Here is a 13,816-nt window from a genome sequence, read left to right on the forward strand (position 1 = left end):
GACTTCGTAGGATCCAAGGCCAGAAGAGACCTCCATGACCATCAAGCCCACACAGGCCACAGAATTTCTCCCAGGAGCTGGATTAAAACATACCTTTTAGAAAGGTAACTAATTTCACCCCAAAGAGCCCAAGCAATGGTGAGTCCACCACCTCTCCGATAAGCTGCTCCAATATTTACTTTCCCTCACTACTACTTTTTTTAATTAAATCAAAGACAGGTAACTGAAAACTTGGCTGTCCACATTATGCAAATGAGACTGGAAGTTTTGACCATATGCAAAGTGCAAATGGAACAGCAGGCGCAACAGTTTTTTAATGGACATAAAAGCAGCATAGTTAGGGGCACGGTGCTGTTGAAGATGCCATCTTTAGGAGGAGACTTACAATTAAGGTCCTGTGCGCATATAATCATGAGAAATGGCTTGGCACTTCTGGTAAGAATATGAATCCTAAGCCCTGGTCTCTTGCCAGATTCATTCAAATTTGGTTAACTCTATTCTGTCTGCCGACATTTTCCCTCCTGCTTCAACTGGATAGAGTATGCTTCTTCGCTTCTTATCCCAAGACAGTAGCATCTGTCTTGTGCAGTTCTACTGCAAACTCTTAAGCACCTGCTGAGGTCCGTTGCAGAAATGGCAGTATTTCAGCGCCTGGTGCAGTAATGCATGTATACACTGTAAAACACTTCAGGATCCTTTGGACTGAAAAATGCTATTTATTTCTAAAACGTGTGCTCCTTACATGCCTTCTGGGCACATTAACAACTTAGAACACCCCACAGGTCAACTTTGAAACGATGTATTGTTTGCAGCAGCCAGTAATTTAAACTCTCCCCTACCAATTAGCAACACTTTTGTCTAAAACAAAACTAAAAATGTTCTTCCAGCTGACACCCTCTCAGGGAAAAGTATTGGTAAACACATATTCCTTCCCTGCTGCCCTGAAAGGCAGACCATGCTCCTGTTCCACAAACAGCGATTTCCAGAGACAAGGATGTTCTACTGACTCCAGCCTGCTGCCGCCCACAACTCAAACCCAAAAACTATCAGGAGAAACGGCTCAAGTCATCCCAAACATTTCTCTAAAATGATTTCCACTGGAAACATAGAACTGAATTAGTGCTACAAAAGCCAATAAAGAGTTAAAGAAAAATCCAGCATTTTCCTTGGATGTTCCCTGTGTATCCAGACACTTTCCAACCTAGACTCCAGGTTCTCATTTCTCTCTCCTTCTTATTTTTTAAATTAAAAAGCAAGGAGACCGTAGCTGTAATGAAGGGCAAATGGGTTGTCGGATGCAAACTAATGTACCATAGTAAGAGGCTACATCACCAGAACGAATTCTAAATTAAAACTGCACCATGAAACCAACTCCAGTTCCTCTGAGCATGCAATCTAGATCATCAGCATTTACAAGCTGTTTCAACCTCAATTATACTATCTTTTTTTGGGAGGAGGGGGGTGTTCTCTAATATGCAGTAACAGAGTTATTATGATAAATTATGAAAATGCCTGGAGTGTAATTATTAATGCCACCAACACATTTGTAACAGAATGTAATTGAATTCTCAGACAAACTTTGTTAAGCAGGAGTTAAGGTTTAAAGGATCATAACAAAATAAAGGAAAGAAAACCTTACAAGAACATTGCACTTATCAAACAAGCATAATGAATAACCAAATAAATTCAAGGTTAAGATAACGTCTGGATTTCTGTTCATTTAAAAGTATAGAGAGAGTTAAGGTACCCAAACAACCTTAACTCTGCCCCCATAGCACACACTCAACATCATCGGAAAAGTTTCTCTCAAAATTATGTGGCTTTTTAAAAACATTTTAAATGCTTATGGCAGATTGTGTGGGAGGCAGCAGAACACTTCACACTAGTCTTATACAACACAGGGTAGTGAGTCTTGGGGGTGCCAGCAAGCCTGTAAATAACGTATGTTTTGAAGAGCCTACAACATTTCCATATGCCCAGTTCCAGCTGTGCTCATTTTCATAGTTCCACCCTGTGATGTCAACTACTCAAGAAACACCTTCTAACACAGGGAACTACAGGAGAACTTAAGTATGCAACAATATGGAAATGATTTACTATTTATATTGCTGTAGTGCCTTGGGGCTTCAATCAAGCGAAAGCCCTGTTGCGCCAGGCACTGTACAAACATGCAGTAAATGACATTTCCTGCCCCAGAGAGCTAACAATCTAAAATTAAGTTGACAAGGTAGGTGAGGTAATTTCTTTAATTGGACCAACTTCTGTGGGTGAGAAAGACAGGCTTTTGAGCTTACGCAGAGCTCTTCTTCAGGTCGGGGACACGTACTCCGAGAGTCACAGTTAAATACAAGGCGGAACAGACTGTTTAGTATAAGACGTTAATACGTATTTCAAGGGGCACGCTGAGGGCATTTCCCAGACCTGAAGAAGAACTCTGTATAAGCTTGAAAGTTTGTCTCTCCCACCAACAGAAGTTGGTCCAATAAAAGACATTACCTCACCCACCTGGCCTCTCTAATATCCTGGGACTGACAAGGCTACAACACCACTGCATAAAATTAAATTGTACTTTACACTTACAGATAACTAGAGAGATACAAATGTATGATTTTTAGATTAAAAAACAGATTTCTGTATTTAAAATTTAAAATCAGATTTTCTAAATACATTTTTCTTCTTCAGGAAGACCCATCTGACTCTACTGGGTAGGAGGGTGAAATTTATATTCACAAAATGCTGTCAAATGCAAAAAGTAAGTAAACTGATGGGAAAAACAAAGACTTTCTCAGTTATAGTTATTTTAGGTGTAATTAGCTACACTAGTAGAAAGTTAAAAATGACCAAATGTAAAGTTTTAAGATAACGCATCCTGGAAGGGGAATTTTTTGTTCTCACATGTGGAGTTATTCCACAACAGCTGTTCCTGATTAACCTTGTGTATGGACACTCTTATTCTGTAAAAAGCAACAGAGTCCCCTGTGGCATCTTTAAGACTAACAGACATACTGGAGCATAAGCTTTTGTGGGTGAATACCCACTTCGTCACCCACAAAAGCTTATGCTCCAATACATCTGTTAGTCTTAAAGGTGCCACAGGACACACTGTTGCTTTTTACAGATCCAGACTAACATGGCTAACCCTCTGATACTCTTATTCTGGAACAAGCGCGACTACCCATGGAGTTAGTCAGGAATAGTTAATCTGCTTTAAATGTACATCCTACCTCTTTCTGGATTAACCCTCAAGGTCTGTCCTTGGATCCAGTATCAAAAGAGAAAGAGCTCTGCCTATGGGTTGAGGTGGTGAAGCTCAGTGGTTTGAGCATTGGCCTGCTAAACCCAGGGTTGTGAGCTCAATCCCTTGAGGGGGCCACTGAGGGATCAGGGGCAAAACTCTGCCTGGGGATTGGTCCTGCTTTGAGCAGGGGGCTGGACTAGATGACCTCCTGAGGTCCCTTCCAACTCTGAGATTCTATCAAAAAAGTTGTGCCCTAAATCAATGAATAATCATACTAGGGGGCACCTGCCTTACCTTCCCCTGGAGCAGGGAATTATCCATCACTAACAAAATGGTGTGTCCCACAGAAATCTGGGAACACATTTTGAGCCCTGACTGCTTCCTCAACGAATCAGGAAGATTTAAAGAAACCAGGCTAACTTACTTATTTTAATAATACAGAGATGATGCAGAGGCACAGTAACTTTGTTACTATGGAGCTCAGAAATCACTTATTAAAGACATCTGAAAGGAATCTTCTTAAGGGATAGAGCTCCCTTTGTGAGCAAAACTCAGCCACTTGCAACCAGCTCGAAAGAGCCATCAAGAAAAACTATCAATTAGTTGTCAATTTAGAATGACTTCTGAAAACGAGTCCCAAAACTCCAGCCATCTCTTTCCAAGAACTTCTTAATCCTGTTTGTAACCCCTGTGTTAAACCAGCCACTCTCAATCTCACTTCTCATTGCCACAACTCAAAAGAGATGAGCAATTTTAGGTAATGTGAAATCTAAATATTTAAAAAAAAAAACCTAAACAACCAAGTATAAGAAAAATTCACAAATACTTCCCCAGAGCTGCGAGTCACACAAGCCAGCAAATACATAGGGAAGGGAACCTGTGCACTTCAGCCACATGGATGCAGTTTAAGTCTTAATTCTCCTTTAACTCCTTTCCTCTCCCCTTTCCTGCACTGGGTGCAAAAGTCATAAAAGGCAGCTTGCTACTGCTTAAGGGGCACAAAAAGGAAAAAGTTGTGAAGTCATAAAAATCTGAAGATTTCCCCCCCCCATCCCCCGCAGATTGACACTGACCAGTAAGAGCAGGAAAAAAATTAAGGTGATGACCCCTGGTAAATATTTGCATGGAAAGGGGATAAAAATTGATCATACCACATCCGATAAGTCCTGCAGTTGTCTGCCTTTGTTTCATGCTGGGGAGTGATTCAGAGATGAATGAAGATATGCCAGTTACTGAAAGACTATACCACAAACAGCTGCCAAAACTAGAAGGCTAGCCTTTAACAGACACCACAGCCTTGCCATAAGAAACCCATCTCTACCATCAAGATCAAGTTAATAACCAAGGCACATGTGCACAGACAGTGGCAGAACATGCACTGGCAAGAATAGGTTTAAAGGAACTTCTAGCATTGCTAAGACCCATCCATATAGTCAGCTGCACAATTACCAATACTTTTCTATCTTGCATGGTATCAAAGACTGAAAGGAGAACACCCCCCTTTGTGCTCAGCAGAGCAACCTGAAAGTTCCCAAAGAATCACCTCTCGCAATATGAGATCTGAACTGTGTCCCAAAATAACTAAATTCAAATATGCTATTCTGAAACTCCTGCTGACTCTCTCATCAAAAGTTGGGTCATTCAGCATAAGACCAAAAGCCAGTGGTCAGTTCAATCCTTGGCCTCTCTTCTGAGGGTAGGTCTATTGCAATTAGACACCCATGGCTGGCCAATGCCAGCTGACTCAGGCTAAGGGGATATTCAATTGCGGTGTAGACATTTGGGCTCAGACTGGAGCCCAGGCTCTGGGACCCTACAAGGTGGGAAGGTCCCAGAGATTGGGCTGCAGCCCTAGCCCACATGTCTACACCACAATTAAACAGCCCCTTAGCCTGAGCCTGATTTAGCTTGCACGGGCCACGCATGGATTTTTAACTGCAGTATAGCTATACCTTGAGACTGCAAAATGGAAGCCTGTTACAGTGGTTTTTGTGAGACATAGATACAATCTATATATATCACGTGATATATGCCATCATGTGCCAGCAATGCCCCTCTGCCATGTACATTGGCCAAACCGGACAGTCTCTACGCGAAAGAATAAATGGACACAAATCTGACATCAGGAATCATAACATTCAAAAACCAGTGGGAGACACTTCAACCTCTCTAACCACTCAGTGACAGACTTGAAGGTGGCAATTTTGCAACAAAAAAACTTCAAAAACAGACTCCAAAGAGAAACTGCTGAACTTGAATTAATATGCAAATTAGATACAATTAACTGTGGGTTAAACAAAGACTGGGAATGGTTGGGTCATTACATCAATTGAATCTGTTTCCCTATGTTAAGTTCTCCTCACACCTTCTATGGGCCATCTTAATTATCACTTCAAAAAGTTTTTTCCCTCCTGCTAACGATAGCTCATCTCAATTGATTAGACTCTGCCTGTTGGTATGCATCCTTCCACCTTTTCATGTTCTCTGTATGTATAAATATCCCCTGTCTGTGTGTTCCATTCTATGCATCCGAAGAAGTGAGCTGTAGCTCACGAAAGGTCATGCTGAAATAAATTTGTTAGTCTTTAAGGTGCCACAAGTACTCCTGTTTTTTTTATAGATACAATCGTTAGACATGCATATGAGAACCAGTAACTCACTTCACATAGGCAAGCAAGTGATACTTATTTCAGTTTTGTATTATTTTGCTCTGGTTTGTTTCTCCCGGGCCTTTTACAAGTTTCCCAGTCTACAGGAGGGGAGGGAGACTGCACATGGAAAGGCAGAGTTCAGGGTCATGTTTCAAGTTCATTATCTTAGCTTCAGGGCATTCATTCCTGATGAACTGGGCAACGATGAACCTTGCAAGCATTCCAAACAGCATACGATGGCTGGTGCTATGGACAGGGCCGGCTCCAGGGTTTTTGCCGCCCCAAGTGGTGGAAAAAAAGAAAAAAAAAAGCCACGATTGTGATCGGCGGCAGCTCCACCGCCGCTTTCTTCTTCGGTGGCAGGTCCTTCCCTCCGAGATGGACCAAGGGACCTGCCGCCGAATTGCCGCTGAAGAGCCCGACGTGCTGCCCCAAGCACCTGCTTGCCGAGCTTGTGCCGGCCCTGGCTACGGACTACTACTTTAAGCAGAGAGAATGACCACAGTTGAAGTTACTGGGAACAGCTTATCAGTTGCAGGAGATGCACTGGGTTAATAAGGTTGTAAATATTCACCAAGTCCACTGCTTCTCAAGCTGCACTAATTGTCTTCAGTTTCACCTGCATTCATTACCCAGCAAATGTATGGTAAGTTATCTGTACACCATCATGCACCTGCACTAATTGAGACAGATCCCACTGTGAGCCAAGCTTAGCAAATTTAACAAGAGCTATAGTTTAAGAACATAACCCCAGCCAGTGCAGCCAAGCTTTACATTGATTTCTACTTTCACTACTTCCTTTAATTTCACAAATGCCGTCCATCTAAAACCAATGCAGTTTGTAATTTCTACATACAGCAGTGAAATCCACATCTGAGCAGGATTAAAGACATCTCCCCTTCTCCCCTCCAGAGACAACTGAAAGAGATGTCTGGAAATAACTGGAGTTGGCTCTGCCCCCTTAATTACCACTGTAATTGGAAACCAGACACAGAGGGTATGGGCACAGCATTTCTGGGCAAAACAGCAGCAATATTTAATCATCGGTTTAGACCATCTGCAACTGTTTTGCAAAAGCACATAAAGTTTATGGATTCCTGAGCTCTGTATAAACAGCCAGGTGCTGGAGTCAGTTTAATTGTATTCTCTGCTGCAAGAAATTTCTTTTTCCATTTTGACCAGCACTTGGTGAAGAATTGGAGGCATAGTGTCTGAAATCTTCCATGCCAAATTTGGCACTGAGGGAGCACAGCTTCTTGATTAAGTAGGGACACATTAACTGTTCAGAGAGGAGAAATCTGAAACAATATAAGGAAAGCAATTACGGTTTGTGATGGGGAAAGCAGAGAAGACCAAGGGACTTTGCAGAAAGGCCACAATAGAACAGGATTTTAATTATGTGGCTTTTTGTCTGGTAGAGAAAAAGTGCAGATACCCTCAATAATCATGTGCTAGGAGGCACCTCTGGAGCAGGGATTATCCAACATGATCAAGATGGTTTATCCTACTAAAAACTTAAGAATGGCCAAACCGGGTCAGACCAAAGGTCCATCTAGCCCAGCATCGTGTCTTCCAACAGTGGCCAATGCCAGGTGCCCCAGAGGGAAGGAACAGAACAGGGAATCAAGTGATACATTTCTTGTCGCCCATTCCCAGCTTCTGGCAAACAGAGGCTAGGAACATCATCCCTGTCCATCCTGGACAACTGCCATTGATGGACCTGTCCTCCATGATTTTTTCTAGTTCTTTTTTGAACTCTGTTATAGTCTTGGCCTTCACAACATCCTCTGGCAAGAAGTTCCACAGGTTGACTGAGGGTTATGTGAAAAAAAAATACTTCCCTTTTTTTTCTTTTAAACCTGCTGCCTGTTCATGTCATTTGGTGACCTCTAGTTCTTGTGATATGAGAAAGAGTAAATAACACTTCCTTATTTGCTTTCTACACATCAATCATGATTTTATAGACCTCTATCATATCCCCCCTTAGTCGTCTCTTTTCCAAGCTGAAAAGTCCTAGGCTTATTAATCTCTCCTCATATGGCAGCCATTCCATACCCCTAATCATTTTTGTTGCCCTTTTCTGAATCTTTTCCAAGTCCAATATATCTCTTTTGAGACCACAACTGCACGCAGTATTCAAGATGTGGTTGTACCATGGATTTATATAGAGGCAATATGTTATTGTCTGTCTTATTGTCTATCCCTTTCTTAATGATTCCCAACATTCTGTTCACTTTTTTGACTGCCGCGGTACATTGAGTGGATGTTTACAGAGAACTACCCACAATGACTCCAAGATCTCTTTCTTGAGTGGTGTCAGCTAATTTAGACCCCATCGTTTTATACATATAGTTGGAATTATGTTTTCCAATGTGCATTACTTTGCATTTTATCAACACTAAATTTCATCTGCCATTTTGTTGCCCAGTCACCCAGTTTTGAGAGATCCTTTTGTAGCTCTTTGCAGTCTGCCTGGAACTTAACTATCTTGAGTAGTTTTGTATCATCTGCAAATTTTGCCACCTCACTGTTTACCCTTTTTCCAGATCATTTATGAATCTGTTGAATAGGACTGGGCCCAGTACACCACTCTCCTTTCTGAGAACTGACCATTTATTCCTACCCTTTGTTTCCTATCTTTTAACCAGTTGCTGATCCATGAGAGGACCTTCCCTCTTATCCCCATGGCAGCTTACTTTGCTTAAGAGCCTTTGGTGAGGGACCTTGTCAAAGACTTTCTGAAAATCTAAATACAAGATATCCACTGGATCCCTCTTGTCCACATGCTTGTTGACCCCCTCAAAGAATTCTATGTTTCGGCTACCAGTCCAATAATGGAAGCATCCCTCCCTTAACCCCCAACCCAGGTTTGATTGAAAGCTGCAGGATATAATAATTTTTCATTTTTTTTTAAAAAGTATCCACAAGTAGAGAATAGGTTGCTGGCAAGGCCAGCAGCCAAACCCATGAGAACTGAGAGGAAGAGAGGATTTCTTCATACCCTGCCTCCCAACAATCCTTCAAAAATTATCCATAGCCCTGTAGTAGAAAGATCATTTCCCTGGGAAATAGGAATTCAAAAGGTTTAGAGAAATCAGAGATGATATCAAATATTTCAAGTAGATGTGAGCAAGCCCTCCCTATCAGAGTGGAATAGAATCAAACAGGGACTTATCTTTCATTTTGAAACAAGAAAAACGTGAGGAATAAATCGTCCTTTCCAGAAGAGCTACTGAAACAAGCGAACTGAATGAACTACAATGCAACTTTGTATTTTATAACATCTTACATACAAACAAATTGTGCCACAAAATACTTAGAAATAAATAACAGAGCCTGAGAAAAATGAGAAAGTAGAAACCAGTGAAAAATGAATGTTTTCACTTGGGATTGGAAATTGGATGGAAAGTTGGTAAAATGGAGAGATACAAGAGCAATAGAGGGAAAGGATCTCATATCAACAGCAGCAAGATTAGTACTGACAGTCAGCAGACAGATGGCTGGATGGATAGGAAGGGGAAGATCGGAGACACAAGAAGAGCAAGTCCACAAAGAGTTTTAGAAAGAAAAGATGTGCTGAACTTGATCTGAAGAAACCGGACCCCCATGGAGCTGTCATAGGACAAGGTCGCATTTTGTTGACTATGCGAGAAGGTAAGCAGCACTCTGCAGTTTGGATGCCAGTGAGCTGAAGGCACAGAGGAGGAATTAGCACAGGCAGGATCCCTTCCACCTCCTTCCAGAATAACTCACTCATGTGGAAAAGAAAACACAGAAACTACCTAAAGTCAATGGAAGTTTTTCCTCTCCACCTCAAAGTAATGGTACTTCAGAAATTTAAACACACCCTAATTAATGGCAGGTTTCAGAGTAGCAGCCATGTTAGTCTGTATCCGCAAAAAGAACAGGAGTACTTGTGGCACCTTAGAGACTAACAAATGTATTTGAGCATAAGCTTTCATGGGCTACAACCCACTTCATCGGATGCATAGAATGGAACAGACAGAAAGAAGATACTTATACATACAGAGAACATGAAAAGGTGGGAGTAGCCATGCCAACGGTAAGAGGCCAATCAATTGAGACAGCTATCATCAGCCAGAGAGAGAAAAAAACCTTTGAAGTGATAATCTAATTGAATCTATTTCCCCATGTTAAAATATCCTCACACCTTCTATGGGTCATCTCGATTCTCACTTCAAAAGGTTTTTTCTCTCTCTCTGGCTGATGATAGCTCATCTCAATTGATTGGCCTCTTACCGTTGGCATGGCTACTCCCACCTTTTCATGTTCTCTGTATGTATAAATATCTTCTGTGTGTTCCATTCTATGCATCCGATGAAGTGGGTTTTAGCCCACAAAAGCTTATGCTCAAATACATTTGTTAGTCTCTAAGGTGCCACAAGTACTCTTGTTCTTTCTCCTAACTAATGGGCTGCCTGTGTCACAGGCAAGTAAACAGAGCATATTCACAAGTGCTCTCTCCCCTAGAGGGAGATATCCCAAGGTTATAACAAATCCCACTTCCAGACAGTTCTAAGGACTGCAGAAATAATCTACCTGAACATCTTTTAAATTGGAGTTTTATACTTACATATATGCTGGCTAATACATTAAAGTGTCTTTTGGTTTCATACTGTACTGAACTATAAGGCAAAGAACTAGTTTGCTCAAGAATGAATCTCCAAGTCCTTAGTAGCATAAGAGGGATCCCAACGTTATAAATCACCATACAAGGTCTCATTCAGTTGCCCACAGGACAGTATTCCAGGCTCACTGCAGTCAGGGGAAATAAGTGGTTTGCTACATCTGACTAGAAAAAGTTCAAACATTCTCTGATAAGGCTCTCATGGCTGTAGGCCAACAAGAGAACAAACTTCATGAAATAATACACACTATTCAAGAGGAGGGAAACTGGATTTAAAAGGATCTGGATAAAATACACTCAAAAGTGACTTGTGCAACAGATCTCCTAGAACTGGAAGGGACCTTGAAAGGTCATTGAGTCCCGCCCCCTGCCTTCACTAGCAGGACCAAGGACTGATTTTGCCCCAGATCCCTAAGTGGCCCCCTCAAGGATTGAACTCACAACCCTGGGTTTAGTAGGCCAAGGCTCAAACCACTGAGCTATCCCTCCCCCCAATGAGGGAAATTTTATTACTAAGAATAGTCAAGAGAATTATCAGATTAAGTCTTTTAAAAAACAAGTATCTCCTGTGTCACAAACTGCACCACATCGTTTTAGAAATCTAACGTTCTTTTCACCATTAATGTTGACATTTACTTTTTGCATTTCATTCAGCTGCAACAACAAAAATAGACTTGTCAGTTTCACTTTCCTGCTACAATATTTGAGGAGAAACACTACAGAAAAATTTTTTAGATAGATTGTGATTAAAAACAATTTCAAAAAAGTATGAAGACATTGACATTGATCTTGTAAGTTTTCTGCCTAAAGTGACCTAACAGTCAGTTAATGTGTGGAACAGCCCAAAGGCACAGACACTGCCCTATGGGGACAGACAAATAAACATTAGACAGTAATAGAAAGGCATGCAGGACATATGACAATGACAGACAGGTGGAAAGATCTCCATAGGTCCCATGGTCTCCTTTCATCCCAAGACATTACAAACTCTATATATGGGGGGGAGGTCAATTTGTGGATCCAAGAACGTCACTAGTTTGCCACCACCAATGGGAATGTCTCTTAAGGACTGACTATTGACCCTCCAATTTAAGTCACAATTTAAGAGAAATTGGCGGCAAAGATTTTTACATTGCTTTCTGCTGAAAACAAAGATAATTTTGCTTGGGGAACAAACCAAAAGCACACGTCACCCTCGCACGTTCTACGATAAACCTTCATCACCAAACCCCTCCGTTCATTTCCAACAGTGGCACTTGACAGCTCTTCATTGGGTCAGGGTTCGGCCAAAGTCGCAGGCACGCGGCAGCCGGCCTGTTGAGCCGGTGCCGGCCGGGGTGGCCCCAAACCCACGGCAGTTACACAGGCGTGAGAGCTGCCCGCTCCTGTAGGCCGGCGGTTCTCACGCTTGGCGAGGCCGCGGCCCACGTGCTGGCACCACGAGGCGCCCGGCTAACCCCGAGCCGGTGTCACTGCACGGGAGTCTCCTGCCGGCCCCCGCGACCCCCACGGCACAAGGGGAGAACCGGGGCCGGGGGGGGGAACTCGCGTTGTCCAGCTGCTGGAGCAGTCCCACTTTCACCCCCCCGGCCCCCCAGCACGGGCCCTGCCAGGCCCCCGCCCCGAGCAGGCTGCAGGCGGAGCCCCTCCCCCCGCACAGGCTCCGGCACTGGGGGGCAGGGCCCCCCAGGAGGGGGAAGGAGCCGGCCCCGGCCCCGGCCGCCCCTCACCTGGTAGCTGAGCAGCTCACCCACGTCCATGACCCCCGCGCAGCGGCACCCTCCAACTGTCGCAAAACCCGAGGGATGGACAACACACTGCCGTAAAGCGCGGCTCAAAAAAAAAGCGGCTCCCCCTCGGGGCAAGCAGGAGCCGCGCTGCCGCAAAGCGCGACGGAGGGGGGGCGCCACACTGCTGTGAATCCCGCTGGAGCGCGAGTCACGTGCCCTCAAACGCAATACTTCCGGACGCTCGGAGGCGCGTGGGGGGGCGGGATCGGCGCGCGGTCGAGGGGCGTGGCCATGCTGGGCAAGTGGGGCGGGACTGAGGGGCGTGGCCGTGCTGGGCGGGGCCGTGCTGGGCAGAGGGGGCGGGGCTGAGGGCGGGGCCGTGCTGGGCAGAGGGGCGGGGCTGAGGGGCAGGTGTGGCAGTGGGGCGGGGCCATGCTGGGCAGAGGGGCAGGTGGGGCACTGGGGCGGGGCCGTGCTGGGCAGGTGGGGGGCAGGTGGGGCCGTGCTGGGCAGGTGGGGCACTGGGGCGGGGCCGTGCTGGGCGAGTGGGGCACTGGGGTGGGGCCGTGGTGGGCAGGCGGGGCCCTGGGGCGGGGCTGTGCTGGGCGGAGGGGGCAGGTGGGGCCGTGCTGGGCAGGCGGGGCACTGGGGCAGGGCCGTGCTGGGCAGAGGGGGCAGGTGGGGCCGTGCTGGGCAGGCGGGGCACTGGGGCGGGGCCGTGCTGGGCGGAGGGGGCAGGTAGGGCCGTGCTGGGCAGGTGGGGCACTGCAGTGGGGCCATGCTGGGCGGAGTGGGCAGGCGGGGCACTGGGGCGGGGCCATGCTGGGCAGGGCAGGGCAGGGCAGGGCTGTGTTAGCAGTGTCCTGCTTTGCCCTGCTGGGGGCTGCGCTGTCTGGGGGGTGCCCACGAACTAGCTCTTTGCACCCCTCCCCACAACGTGTGCTAATAATTAATGGGGCCTGGCCCCTGAGCCATTTCTGACTCAGCTTCCGCCTGGTCCCCGCTTGCCCGAGCACAGGCGGCGCGTCTCCCTGTTAGACAGAGGGGGCAGAGCCAGGGCGGGGCCTGGGACTAGATTCTCACAGGGATTTCGGTGCTGCAGCGGCTCGCTGCCAGGCGCCCGGCAGCCCTGTGGCACTCACAGCCCTGAGGTAGGCACCCAGGCTCCTCCCGCTAGGCGGGGGAAGAGGTGGACACCTCAGAAACGGATTCATGGAAACCAGCAAGCTGAATGGGGAGCTGCCAAAGCCAGCCGGGGTGAAATGCAGGGCCAAGCGCCAGGCCTAGGGCCCATGTTCCCAGCCACAAACCCTTTCCTGGAGTCAGCCCATTCCTGGGCAGGGAACCAATAGCCAATGGTCAGGGAACTCTCCAAGGAATCTGGGACACCTGGTCTGCCTGACTTGGTGGAGATTTGAACTCGGGTCTCTTACGGTATGTTTTCGCTGCAATCAGACACCCCTGGATGGCCCATGCCAGCTGACTGGCATTCACAGGGCTCAGGCTAAGGGGCTGTTTAACTGTGGTGTAGACCTTCTGGCCTGGGCTC

At 45.7% G+C, this 13,816-nt stretch overlaps 1 protein-coding gene across 5 annotated transcripts in view; it reads right to left on the reverse strand.

Moving 5' to 3' along the window:
* CTNNBL1 (catenin beta like 1) overlaps positions 1-12,478 on the reverse strand; it is an 86,667-nt gene extending 74,189 nt beyond the window's left edge. The window contains exon 1 of one of the 5 annotated variants that reach the window (XM_039498365.1): positions 12,268-12,476. In XM_039498365.1, coding sequence (XP_039354299.1) covers positions 12,268-12,297 — 30 coding nt within the window. In that variant the 5' untranslated portion in view covers positions 12,298-12,476. Of the gene's footprint in view, positions 1-11,714; positions 11,986-12,267 lie in introns of those variants that run through there. The other 4 variants (XM_039498364.1, XM_039498368.1, XM_039498366.1 and 1 more) reach the window with 4 other exon arrangements.
* Between the last annotated feature and the right edge of the window lie 1,338 nt (positions 12,479-13,816).

The sequence above is a fragment of the Mauremys reevesii genome, linkage group 13 (assembly GCF_016161935.1).
Source record: "Mauremys reevesii isolate NIE-2019 linkage group 13, ASM1616193v1, whole genome shotgun sequence".
In the NCBI taxonomy this organism is placed as follows: domain Eukaryota; kingdom Metazoa; phylum Chordata; order Testudines; family Geoemydidae; genus Mauremys; species Mauremys reevesii.